The following is a 12,804-nucleotide window of genomic DNA, read 5'->3' on the forward strand; positions in this document are numbered from 1 at the left end:
ATGGCGGCGGCGGAACACGTGAAGTCGATCCGAGCAGATGTGAAACCATGGTGCAACGAGCCCACGAGCATGTTTGAAACGCGGGATCGTCGCCTGCCGTAGAAGGCGCTGCCGTTTCTTCCTGCTGATTCAGAGACGCCGAAGATGGCGCACCCGCAAGTGAAGCCGGCAGGAACGCGGCCAGCGCCACCGGCGGCGTGATCCTGGGGCGTGGAAGCGGCCCCCTCCACGGCCCGATGCAGAACCCGCGTCTCTGCCGCGCTGGCGCCGGCGACGGCCTCGACACGGCCGGCGATTTGTCACACTCAGCATGCATCTCCTCCCTGCACGAAAACGGCGGATCGTGAGCAGAATCGGCGTTTACCTTGCTGCCTGAGGTGGATCCCTTCTCCCAAACTCTGGATGCCGGCGTAGGGTACCCGACGTCGTTCCAGAACTCCTGAAGGAGCTCGGCGTCCGTCTTCTTCCTCCGATGCCGTACGACCGACCAGGATCCATCCGAGGTGTCAACGCTTCCAGGATCTTCATCACCGGCAAGGACAGCGTTCACCACCTCATTCGCCACACGTCCCGCCTCCGAGACCTCAACCGTCTCCTCTCCGCTCTCGGCCAAGGCCTCAAACCTCGACCCCGAGTGCGACGAGGATGCCGGCGAAGTTGATCGTGACGCCGGCGATAGGACCCCAGGGGCTAGCGTCAGCCGTCGCCGATCCGTGAAGACGCGAGCGCCGATGCGCACAACGCATTCAAGAAGCACCATCTCCTTCCCCTTCTCGATCTTCTCGCCCGAGCGTAGATGACGCCCCTCCACGATCTTACCGTCGCCATTCCGAAGGAAACAAAGACCAGGCCGATCTAGGAACAACGATCCATCGTGCCATTCCTGCGAGCCATCTAGAGCGGCAGTGGAGAACTTCGCCGCCCAGCGCAGCATGGGGAGGGAGTCCGGTGGTTTCGCCAGCGCAGAACGACAGCGATTTTCCATAGACGGGCAAATGGGTGTACACTCATGCTACTCTGAATAATTCACCATTTGAGCCTGTTATTGTGCCATATTGCTATGAACGTCAGTGAGCCTTGAAACATCCGGAGCTCCACTGCGCACTCCCTTTGGTAAACTACTTTTCTTCTTCCCTTGCTTTTTGTTGCCATGAAGTTTCTGATAAAGTACAAGGACATGTTGGTGGTACTGGTGCATTTGTGGTTCAAGTGTTTGGCCTTGGTCCAAAGCCTGGGTCGAGTGCTTCATCTGCCATTTCAACTAATATGGCTTTGTTATGTTCATAATCACATGATTGGAGTAGAATGAATTATATTCACCTACTCACTTTGGCTCATGTGGAGCTTTACATGCTTAACTTTAAATGGCAGGTACCCGAGGACAACAGTGCATGTGTTTTTTTTCTTTGTTTGGGAGGTGTCTTATTTTGAAACAAACTATCAGTGATGATTCGATGAGTACATCGGAACACAACTTATCATTTCTCAGTTTCAACTGCACATGTTATGATTCTAGCTAGCATTTTCCTTGGACCGTAGCACATAATTTGTATTTTGTGAAATCGCTTATTAGGAATAAACTGTTATTGTTAATTCCATTTACATAGCTTCTTCAGTGCAGGATGACAGCTTTGTTCTTCTTGGGAAGTTGCAAACTGGGAAGTGGAATACGTACCGGTAGGTTATTTATATGTTAGTATAAACTGCAAATTTCTTGTAGTGTTGCTCACGATTGTTTCCATAAGCTTGCAGATCTGCACAATCACCTCTGTATTTGATCAACAGATTTGCTGCTATGCTAGATATTGGAATGATACTTACTTTTGTGTAGTAATACTTGCAATCTCTTGGACATGTGAACTTCTGTATTCATCTCAGTTTGGTCATGTAATCATACTACCTATGTTAGGAAGCTCCCAATTTATGATTAATGTTGCAATTGCCTTTTAGAAGATCTGATTATATCCTTCTTATTTGTTGAATGTATGCTAGAAAGATGGAATTTCCTAGAGGACAATGGGAAGGCAGAGTTCAGCAATACAACTGTATTTTCTGAGGAACCTCTCATAAAATTGAATCTACTTCATAAAGTACACTGATAGGGGTAACACCCCAACCGAAAAACTCTTCCATTTGAATATTGGAGCTTGCTAAAACTATTGAGTGAACAAGGGGGGGTGGGGGGTGGGGTCAGATAATCAACATATGCTGCTCTAAGATGGTAGAGCTTATCTAATAGGGTAGAACTTTCTGTATAGTGTGTGTTAGTAGTACGGATCAGCTTTTGAAACAGACGTTTTGTTAAAAGTTCTACTTCTGCCTGTATGAAGTGATTCAAAATTGGACTTGTGAATACTGGTTATGCTGTTGACTCTGGTCTCTTCATCGGGAAATTACATTTCTCAGGCTTGGTTTTCCCAATAGGTATGGGCAGTAGTGGATTTGTGTGACCATTGGTGGATTGGTGAGAGATAACAAAATCTGCTGGACATCGATACCCAAAATTGAAAGTGCACGAGGCTACTTTTTTGCTGTGTACCACAAGACAATAGCAATGCCAATGACAAGGTAAACAATACCCAGTTTGTTTTTCAGATTCACATAGGTGTGCCTTTTTGAATATAGAAAATAAATGGAGTTGTAAAATAGTGTTGTGTGTACTTCAGTGCAAAATTTTTGGAAGTGTACAAATTAATGAAACATGATTATAGGTTGATATTCTAACTATTTATACCAAGTAAGTGGTCAGTGTTTACTCTACGGCACTAGAGCCAACCATATAGTTTTTTTCACTACCTTTGGACTACTAGGCTAATTGACTATTCATCTATGTAGTATTGCGGATCAGTGTTAACATGAAAAGCACCAAAAATATTCCACCGAGCAGGCGATGTAGAATACTTGCCATTCAATAGGGCCATTTTTCTTGAGGGACAGGTGAGGCACGGCATGCCGCCTAACCTTTCCTTGTATGAACTACTTTACACTAAATCAGAGTCTTGCGAGAACTTACCAGAAATTGCAGAAATAGCAAAGAGCTTATCAATCCATGTGGCGCGGCGTGCCGCCGCGCACTACTTGCTAGTTTATTCTACCACTACAACTGATTCTGCGCTGGCGGTTAACTACTAACAGATCCCACCGTTGTTGAATGTACAAGTCCTGAGGCTCTGTTTTGGATCAGACCCATTTTCTCTTGCTCTGTTTTGGAAGAAACAGAGGAATACGAGAGAGAAATACAAATTCCCCACTGATGTTTGTTTACCCCTTGAAAAAAAACATGCCAAAGTACAGTGAATGGCCCCTCTTGGTCCCACCCTGTTTCTTCAATGCCCGTCTCCAGTAGCAAGCGGCAAGAGTTCAACCAAGACGGATGAGCAACATCCTATTGTTGTGAAGAATTCAGATGCGGAATGTTTCGCCACTACCATCGACATTACATGCATATGCTGGCAAAGAGACAAATAAATAAATCCTAGTTCAACACTCGTCACTGTTCTACCATGTGATGATATAAAATGCACAAAACACCACTCACTCCGACCCATAATAAGTGTCACAGTTTTAAACCAAGGTTAGTTTTCAACCTTAGTTCAAAACTGAGACACTAACGATGGATCAGAGGGAGTGTATCAGAGCGTTGCACACTCACCATATATATAAAAGGATTGGCCTGGTTGGAGTCCTCCTCGCCACAATTCTAGATCAAGGACTGACTGAAGAATGAAGATGCGCTTGGTTCCCTGCAGCCAAGAATAGAATGAGGCATAAGTCTATTATAAGGATATCACAGGCTTGGAACATCATATATACTCACCAGAGAGCACCATGCACTTAGAACAGTTGAAGTTGCATCCACTGGGCAGAACCATTTGTGCATGGCTGATGTGTTTACAAAGGGAAGCCTGAGTCAAACATTTCTTTTGCTTCGAAAGAGGTTGATCTACAAAACTAAGTACACAATTGGCATCAGCTCTAATAACAGTACTACATATAACGGAAACAGGGAAAAGAACAAGAGTATTTCACTAGCAGCACGTACAGGCAGTATTCACAGGTACGCCACCAAGTCTCCTGCGTGGCTACCAAATATAATCACGGAGTATCTAAAACCTTAGCAGAACAAACACGAAGAACACCTGTACAACGAGCCAAGAGATTTGGTGAATGGGAGAAGACCTTGTATCGATGGGAAAGTAGCAATGGGTGAGAAAATGGCAAACCTTAAAATATCCAGTAGCAGAACCCTGAAGACTGATTTATTGCACAATCATTCCGTGGTGATATTTTGATCTTGACACTCTAATTAGTCATGTATACCACCAAGGCTCGGCGAGGATGACTAATGAAATTTTAATGCAAAGAATGTACAAGGCTACAAGAACATCCATAAGAACACCTAGACAGAAAACCAAAACAGATAGTGAATACACACATCATTTCGTCCAGGTAAGAAATCAAATAAACTTTCAAAAGGCATTAACTGGTAATCACAAAGGCTTTCTCAACATTAAAGTGAGAAAAATGGAGTGGGGAACACATCTTAAATAACAGATATGGTACAACCGGAGCAAAGTTCCAAGTGAGATACACCTACCAGATATATCTACAGGAAGGAAGGAAGAAGGCGGACACAAGACCCCCATGTCATGCATGTAGCGAGTGTGCATGGGAGGTGAGCTCTACAAGGCTAGAAGAATGTACAAGAGAAACATGTCAGCTTCTTCAAATCGTGCTTCCCGGCAATTTAAGTTCTTCAAATCGTGCTTCCCGGCAATTTTCAACTCTACTCCATAGTACTCAAACTCCTCTACTAGCCTTACATCTCTTATCTCGACACTCTGCAGAGTTTCAGTCCAAGGGATATGAGCCACTAACAAGAGTTCTGGACACTTCAATATCTTAAGCTTTTGCAGTTTGGGAAACCAATCAGTGTTCCAGTCTTGCTCTGATGAGTCAACAAAGTGGCTTGAAAATGGCAACTCCAACAGTTTAGGGCAGTCTCTTATAATCAGTACTTCCAAAAGAGGAAACATATGGTGAGCATCATGTGATGGTACCCATTTTTCAAAATTTTCTAAGCCAACAAGCTCAAGACATATTAGCTTACAAAAGCTTTGCTCCACAACAAACTCCTCCATTACGGCAATATGCTCCAATATTACTCTGCTAAGATCCCACATCTTCCCTAAAGGAGGGAGATTTTCCCAAGAAACACGAGAGAGATGAAGACACTCAAGAGCTTCAACAACAAGCTTATCACCCAGCCATGTTGGATAAGAAGGACCTCCGTGCCCTCTTATGCACAACTCTTTAAGATATCTCTGTGGTTGAAGGCTCTCCATAACCATCGCTTCCACATCAGGCTTGGCATTGGACCGCTCACTATCCCAATCTAATGTTAACTTCTCCAAATAGTTTTTCTCCATCAGTTTTGCTTTGCTTGCTTCTTCTTTTGTGCGTATATTCTCAAGGTTATAGATGCCAAGCTCCTTTAATTCAGTTAAATGCTCTAGTTGCTTTATTTCAAATCCTTCACTTTCATTTTTGACTCTAAATACCTTCAACTCTTCCAAAAGTTTGAGTTTCTCCACATTAAAAATATGAGAATGAAGCTCATCTCTGTCGGTATAAAAATGACGCAATTTTGCAAGATTGCACAACTCTTTTGGCAAATCATCACAGACTTGCAATGTTCCTAGATGCAGAATCCTTAAATGATAAAATCTACAAATGGTCATTGGTAAAGGCATCTCCCTCTCACCAGGCCAAAATGTTTCGGACCCCAGACGAAGGTACCGTAGGTGGACAAGTGCTGGAAAGTTACGTAATGTCAACAACACAGAACAAGGTCTGCCAAGCAAACGGAGAATGCAAAGAGCGCTTGCTTCCTTAAACAAATCACTGAATGTGCTAACAAACCTTTCATTCATTTGTCCAAATAACATCAATGTATGCAATTGTTTAGCCTCCAATCTTGTCTTCAGTTTTCCCAATTCAGTCCTAAAGTTTTCACGAGACACTACATCACTATCCTCTATGATTATAGACAAGTGACGGATGGATGGCTCAATCTTTACTGATGTCACATTAGAATTATGTACAGTAAGACATTCATGAGATGCAACTCGCAATGCTAACTCATGAAGCAGGTCATGCATTACATACCTCAAACGACCATACATTTTCTCTTCTTTGAAAAATCCATGTGTGACCAAATCATTTAAATTACTCAAACCTATATCTTTCAATGTTTGGTTTTGAACACCAGGTTCTAAGATATCTAGTCCTATCCAAAAGTCGATTAGCTCCGTGAAACTATACTGGTGATCTTCAGGAAACAGTGCAGAATAGTAGAACAATCGTTGCTGATGGGAAGGAAGATAGTCATAGCTAAGCTTCAAGGCAGGCATAATGTCATTGGGATCATCCTGCCTCTCCCATTCTCTACTGTCTAAGACCCTTCTCCAATGACGCAAATTAAGGCTTTTTCTCAATAATGTACCAACAGTTTTTGCAGCAAGAGGGGAGCCCTTCAATTTTTCCATTATCTTATCTCCGGTCTCGAGCAAAAAATTGTGATCACTTTTTAAAGGCTCTTCACCAAAGACAAATGAATGAAATAACTTCCTAAATTCTTTAAATTCTAGTCCTTCCAATTGAATATAATCAGTTGTTTGAGCCATCTTTGCTGTTGCTGGAAACCGGGATGTGAGCAGAATCACACTACCTTTTTCTTGTGATGTTTTGAGTGGCAACAGTAACCTTTTCCAGTCATCCTCATTACTGATCTTCCATATATCATCTAGTACAATCAAAAACCTTTTAGATTTTAACCTCTGTTCAATCACCTCTTCGGCTCTACCAAAACTTTCCCCTTCAACCCGAGGGGTATATGTTTTAATCTCTTCTAGCAACTTATTCAAATTGAAACTGAGAGACACACATACCCAAATAAGGACTTGAAAATGATTTTGGACTTGTTGGTTTCTATATATATTTTGTACCAGAGTTGTCTTCCCTATTCCCCCAGGACCAACAATCGGAAGCACAGTAAGATCATTGTTGCAATATTTACCCTTGGTCATATCACGTATGATGGTTTTCATAATATGGTCCCTCCCGTACAATTTTGGTTCTATACTTTGACCGGTGGTGATGGGACGACTCTGGGAAATATCTGGGGCAGCCATACGGTCACAACTCTGCAAAATCTTGGTAACCTCTGTACGCACATGCTTCAATTGCTCTACAATGTGTTTCATTCTTATAGAGGCATCGACCCTATCAAACACTAGGATTGGTGTTTCTGTTTGTGGTGCACCACCAAGAAGTGTTAACTGGCCAGAATGATCATTAGGAACATGTGGGGAAGATGAGCAAGGGAGGAGTTTGCCGAGCTTGGGTATGCATCCACTGACCTCCTGATTGGTGTTCGGTACTGAGGAGGAATTGCTGACTGACCTCTGCCAAGCACGTGGCCAAGCGCAACAGCTAACCCGTTTGCCAACAGCTGTGGCAGCATGACGACCATGGAAGGCAAGATCGTGGACTCCACCCTTGCCATGTTGGTCAGCGGCATCGCAAGTGCCGTGGAGCTCATCCTGGATGCGGAAGTAGTCCAGCTCGTCCAACAAGTCCTCGGCACGGTGGGCCGAGTCTCGTAACATCACTAGCAGGTCCTCAATGGCCTGGCCATGGATCTGCTTGCTGCCAGCGAGTTCAAGTGTGGCCTTCAGGAGCAACAGCTCCATCTTGAGGGACTCAATGTTGAGACCTAGCTTCTTGGTGGCATCCCAAGCCTCCAGCAGGCCATCAGTTACTGGGGCCAATGCCTTGCCGACCACCCATAGCGCCGCGCTGACGAGCGCGTTCATCCTCTCCTCCTCCTCCTCCTCCTCCTCCTTCAAGAATCAAAATGAGGTCATGTATAAGTGCAGTTGTCATCACCACTCGCCAGTAAAGTAATTACTTTGCTTAAGTTGTTGATTGGCTACATATGACGAGCTTAGGATTTGTGCTCTAGGAGTATGTGTTGATGCTAAATGATCGAACAGGGGAAAAGTTCTAATGATTGTGGCTGGATTTCTAAATGATCGAACAGTATTTACACTGAAGCGTCTAATGATCGAACAGTAAATTAGGTACACCCAACTGGATTTGTGGCTGGATTCAGTAAAACTGAAATTCCTGCAGAAATACGAATTTCGAATCTGCTTGTAGAAATCCAACTCAATGACCGGGAGCCAAACTTGGTGTGTGGGCAATCAGCACGGGAAATAGCAGTAGTACTAATTAGGCCGAAAAGAAATCAGATTTATACCTCTACAAGTCGTTGATTGCTGGGAGACAGAGGTGAGGAGCAGGCAGAGAGGGATCTGAGGCGGGCCGGTGAGCGAGATAGGCGGCAAGCAAATCATCCGTCCCCCCTTCGCTCCGGCGAGCACCCCATCGCGCGCGTGCCGGGTGCGGCCCTCGCTGTCCCGGATCTGCTCCTGCAGTGGTGCGGGGAGAGAGATGAAGGGTAGGTGTGCGGTGTGGAAGGGGAGACGGCGGCTGGCTGTGGCGAGCGAGGTGGAATCAGCTGCCTCTAATATAGGTCGGAAGGGAGGAAGAAGACAGGATTAGCTGTTGACTCTGGCGAGTGGAAGGAGGAGAGGTGGGCGGCATAGATATCTCTTCATTCCTTCCTTTCACCAGTTTTGCAACGGTATTTATTGGATTATCATTTTTCTTGCCTATTGACATGGCTGCAATTCTTGGGAAAATACATTAGCGGATGCACAAATCTGGTGAACAAACTAGAGAGCTAATACATTAGCGGGTGGAGGTAAGTAAGGATGCACCCTTCGGTCGACGTGGCGGCCTCGTTCACGCATGTCCTGGGGACCCAAAATCCACCCCACATATGGGCTCGGTTTGAGAGGTGCATGATAACCCAGACATTTGAGCTGGGTTTGGGGGTTCCAGTTCGATGCCATTTGTTTTCATCCGAGGGGTGTTCGGGTTGTCCGCCCAAACGTTTATAGGGAAAATGGGGTCTAGTTGAAGATGCTCTAACTTATACTTACCTTAAAGACGAAGTTCTACATGAAGAATAGTTACACTACCCTGATATGGCCGTCGCTACCTCCAGTATTAGTATTATTCGTGTCAATTTATTAGCTTCACCAAGGTTGAAAATTGGAGATGACCACACGTGCCAAAATATGTATGTTTTGATAAGAATTATGAAGAGGAAGTTAAAGAATTACTCCCTCCGTCCCATAATGTAAGACGTTTTTTGACTACACTAGAGTCAAAAAACGTCTTACATTATGCGACGGAGGGAGTAGTTGGCAATGATCCGAATCAGTTAAAGGGCACCATTATATCTGTTGATAAGAAAATCAAACTTGAGCTGACTAGGGAAGCGAGCATGGAGGTCACAGGATGTACTAGTATGAAGCAAGCTGATGCTTGCGTACATGGGGGAGCTGAATCTTATTTTACTGTACCAAATATAGATCACGCGTGCATGGAAGATGCTTTCCTGGAGTTGCAAAACAAGGAGATCACGCGTGCTTGGTAATTACAGGTGCTCTACAAGGCTACGTATGTTGTTTTTATTCCTACCATGCAAGCAAAAGTACAAGCCGTATACGAGTAGAAGACTCAACGCGGAGTTTTTTTTTCCTCGCAGGAAGTACAATGGGGTCCACCAGAACAAATCAAAGATAGACGACGCACCGTAGTTTGAAGGTTAATTAGGCAAAATTAGCTAGAAAATCCAAGCCGAGACCTGAAAGGATTGGACTCTATTATTTTATGTTTCTTTTTCCTTAGTATGGTTGTGTGCGTGCGTGAGGGGCCTTAGGCCAGGTCAGACATCTTATTTAAAGGCATGGTGCGGCCATGTAATAGGGGAGGTTTAGTTATGATGAAATAGACACGTCTGTGTTTTTGGCTGTCGGCCATTATCGAGTTTAAAGAAATCTTGTTCTACTGGCGTGTGAGTTCCTGCGACGCGACTAATAGGAGGTTACAAGCTGAGCCTATACGGTTAATCCGCATTATTCCTTCACATCGAGGGGTTGACGGGTTGTTTCGGTGGGATTTGCGAACGTATTCGTAAACCTGCTACGATTACTTGCTGTGATGGAGTTTTGTGCCGTGAAAGATCGGGCCAACAACGGACCGACCCTCGTCTCGAGGTTCGCTCCACATCATACCCCGAACCCTAGCACTGCCACCTACTATTCCTGGCCAGCCGGCCTCCCCCACCACCATCACACACCCACTCGTCTCCCAAGGACGCCATCGGTGAAGCCCTCGCGACTACCAAGGACAGCGACGCTTGGGCAACATCTCCTGACTGCCTCCTCGGTCATGCTTTGGGAATGGATAAGGTCACCGGTCGATTCCTGGTAGTCCCTTTAGGCTGGCTGCACTTCGGTGAGCTTCAGCTCTATTGGTGACGTCATGCCTTGTCCTCGGTTCCCGTGTCTAGTGACTGGACTGACATCAAATTAAACCCTGGAGAACTAGATCGCCGAGGGAATCCGCGACGTACTCTAGGTTGACGAATATGACGATTCAATTTGGAGCAAATCTCGATCTGGTCAAGGTTGTCGGTAAGTCAGTGATGAACATGAAGAGTTGAGCCAACACGAAGGTTGCACCGGTGTCAGATCGAGATCCCACCGAACATCTGTGGTCGTTGTGCAGGACATGTATGGACCACCACTATGGGAGCTAAATCTAGCAAATCCCACGGTAGCGTATACCAATATAGTGATCAGGATGGAGAGGAAACAAGCAGGGTTTACCTAGGTTTCGGCCCTCACGATCGAGGTTATACCCAATTCCTGGTCGTGTATATTATGATTGGGGTGTACAAAAATAGCATGAAACGAACAACGCAGACATCGGCTTGTACAACATACCGAGGGAACTAGGGTTACAGATTCTAGCGGCTACACCGGTGGAGATAGAGTCCTCCTTGGCTCCGATAACCTCGTCTTGTACAACAAGTCTTCAGGAGAATTCCGTATAAGGCTTCATGGGCCGCCAAAAATGCCCATGACGGAACCAACCTAGGGGTCCTTGGGCCGGCCCACGAGGCTCGCGGCCGACATGGTGAGGTATCCATGGACAATAACACCGCTAGGCATTTTCGTAGTGGTGCCCAAGGGTATTTGGATAACTTGTTGTTTAGACTCGGGTTTACACTTTATATCTATAAAGCAGAGCAAAGCCTATTTTGGGAATATTCTGGAGCAGCTAGACATGTTTGCATTTGTCCACCATAGATTGCTTATAGAGTGTTTAGAATATCTGGTGCAGCGATATGTTTGTATTTGCAGACCATAGGTTGATTATAGTTTAAAGCACAATGAGTGCAGTAGCTCGTGGCCCCAAATGGCAGTTGAGAGGTGGATGTCCCCGAGTCAGGCAAGCAGCCAATTGCCAATTTAAAAGATGCAAGTCGGCAAACCAAACTAGTTAAAGTAATCACTGACGATAAAGGACCCAATTGAGGGCACTAAAAAAGGGACTATTAATTCAAAAGGTGGTTCTTTTTCTTTTTCCTTGCATAGGCATAGCTTTAGTCTCAACTTTGCTATTTGCTAGTGTGTGTGTGTGTGTGTGTGTGTGTGTGTGTGTGTGTGTGTGTGTGTTGGTGTTAACTGTGTGCATTTGCATTCTAGCTATGCAGAGCCCAGGTGTGTACTCATTATATTTGTTTCCACCCGATGCTTCATTTTGAGTCAGTAAAATGCATCCTTTGTCGAAAAAGGGTCATGGATCATCTCAAAACCAAAAGCATTAGTTACATCTTCTAAACATGGTGGCACTTTGAATCCATTCTCAATCATCCAGCAATCAATCAAGCGAATATGCATCTCAACATTGTGGAGCACCATACAACACCTAGTTTTTGGAACAAAAGACACCAACCACAGTGTTTGGTTCATACACAATGATCAACCAGCACCGTCAGATGAGAATCAGACGTGGCATGGGAGATCATAGCCTGCCTCCTTATAATTACATCAAAACAGGTTTTTCTATCCCTTTAGTTTTCTTATTTTTAGACAAGACGGCTAAGCATTATTTATTGATCAAAATATTTACATGCATCAAAGTAGTATCATATATACGGTGTGATATGCCAAACATGTCGGCCAACACTTCACGAAGTAGTGTGGTTAGCTAGGCCCTACAGTTCGTTTATGTTTTGACAATTTATACCTAATTAACTTTGGTTTACGCGAGATAAATTGTCATTTCTTTTTCTTTTGATCAAACTACTCTCCTTCTCGTCCCATCCATGTTGTCTCAATTATTGTCAAAATGTTACCAAATTTAAAGACACCCACTACACAATGTTTGGCATAGTCACTAGACATCTTTTAAGAAAAAAAAAACGAAAGGACACATTGCTTACACTAACCCCGGTGGGACCTTGTCCTCAATTATTGCCAAGAAGAAGAAAAAATACTGCTATTAAACGATGTCCTTGTATTAAGACATTGTTTAATAAGCAAAAATAAGTAAAATAAAAAAAGACATGTTATTTAAGCAAGGTAGCCCAAGTAGACTGTTGTCTGTAGTATGCCTGGATAACTTAAATCTGCGCTAGTGATCATGACGCGCCATAGATGTTGTATTGTATCCATGTTTCAATATCTACATATCATGTGATCCACATCATCATCAACTACCGACAAAGAAGACTACATGTGCACACACGATGACCAAGTCATTGAGTTAGCTTCTAGGTTGCTGTATTGACAATAAAAAATAGAGTAGATGTGATTA

The 12,804-nt window shown here is 44.3% G+C and overlaps 1 protein-coding gene and 1 long non-coding RNA gene across 2 annotated transcripts; both read right to left on the reverse strand.

Annotated features, from left to right (window-relative positions):
* Window positions 1-2,893: 2,893 nt before the first annotated feature.
* Window positions 2,894-4,503, reverse strand: LOC123162683 (uncharacterized). The gene is made up of 5 exons (XR_006481415.1): window positions 4,224-4,503; window positions 4,043-4,139; window positions 3,818-3,951; window positions 3,653-3,743; window positions 2,894-3,449 (listed from the first exon to the last, which is right to left on the reverse strand). It is a non-coding gene; the product is annotated as an uncharacterized lncRNA (long non-coding RNA).
* A 95-nt stretch (window positions 4,504-4,598) lies between these two features.
* Window positions 4,599-8,642, reverse strand: LOC123162682 (putative disease resistance protein RGA3). The gene is made up of 2 exons (XM_044580460.1): window positions 8,324-8,642; window positions 4,599-7,904 (listed from the first exon to the last, which is right to left on the reverse strand). Exon 2 carries the CDS (start codon window positions 7,875-7,877, stop codon window positions 4,683-4,685), a length of 3,195 nt encoding a protein of 1,064 aa, XP_044436395.1. The 5' UTR covers window positions 7,878-7,904; window positions 8,324-8,642; the 3' UTR covers window positions 4,599-4,682.
* Between the last annotated feature and the right edge of the window lie 4,162 nt (window positions 8,643-12,804).

The sequence above is a fragment of the Triticum aestivum genome, chromosome 7B (assembly GCF_018294505.1).
Source record: "Triticum aestivum cultivar Chinese Spring chromosome 7B, IWGSC CS RefSeq v2.1, whole genome shotgun sequence".
NCBI lineage: Eukaryota > Viridiplantae > Streptophyta > Magnoliopsida > Poales > Poaceae > Triticum > Triticum aestivum.

What these genes read in the sequence shown, in the direction of transcription:
- LOC123162682 (XM_044580460.1), bottom strand. Translation starts at nt 7,877, where the DNA reads ATGAACGCGCTCGTCAGCGCGGCGCTATGGGTGGTCGGCAAGGCATTG.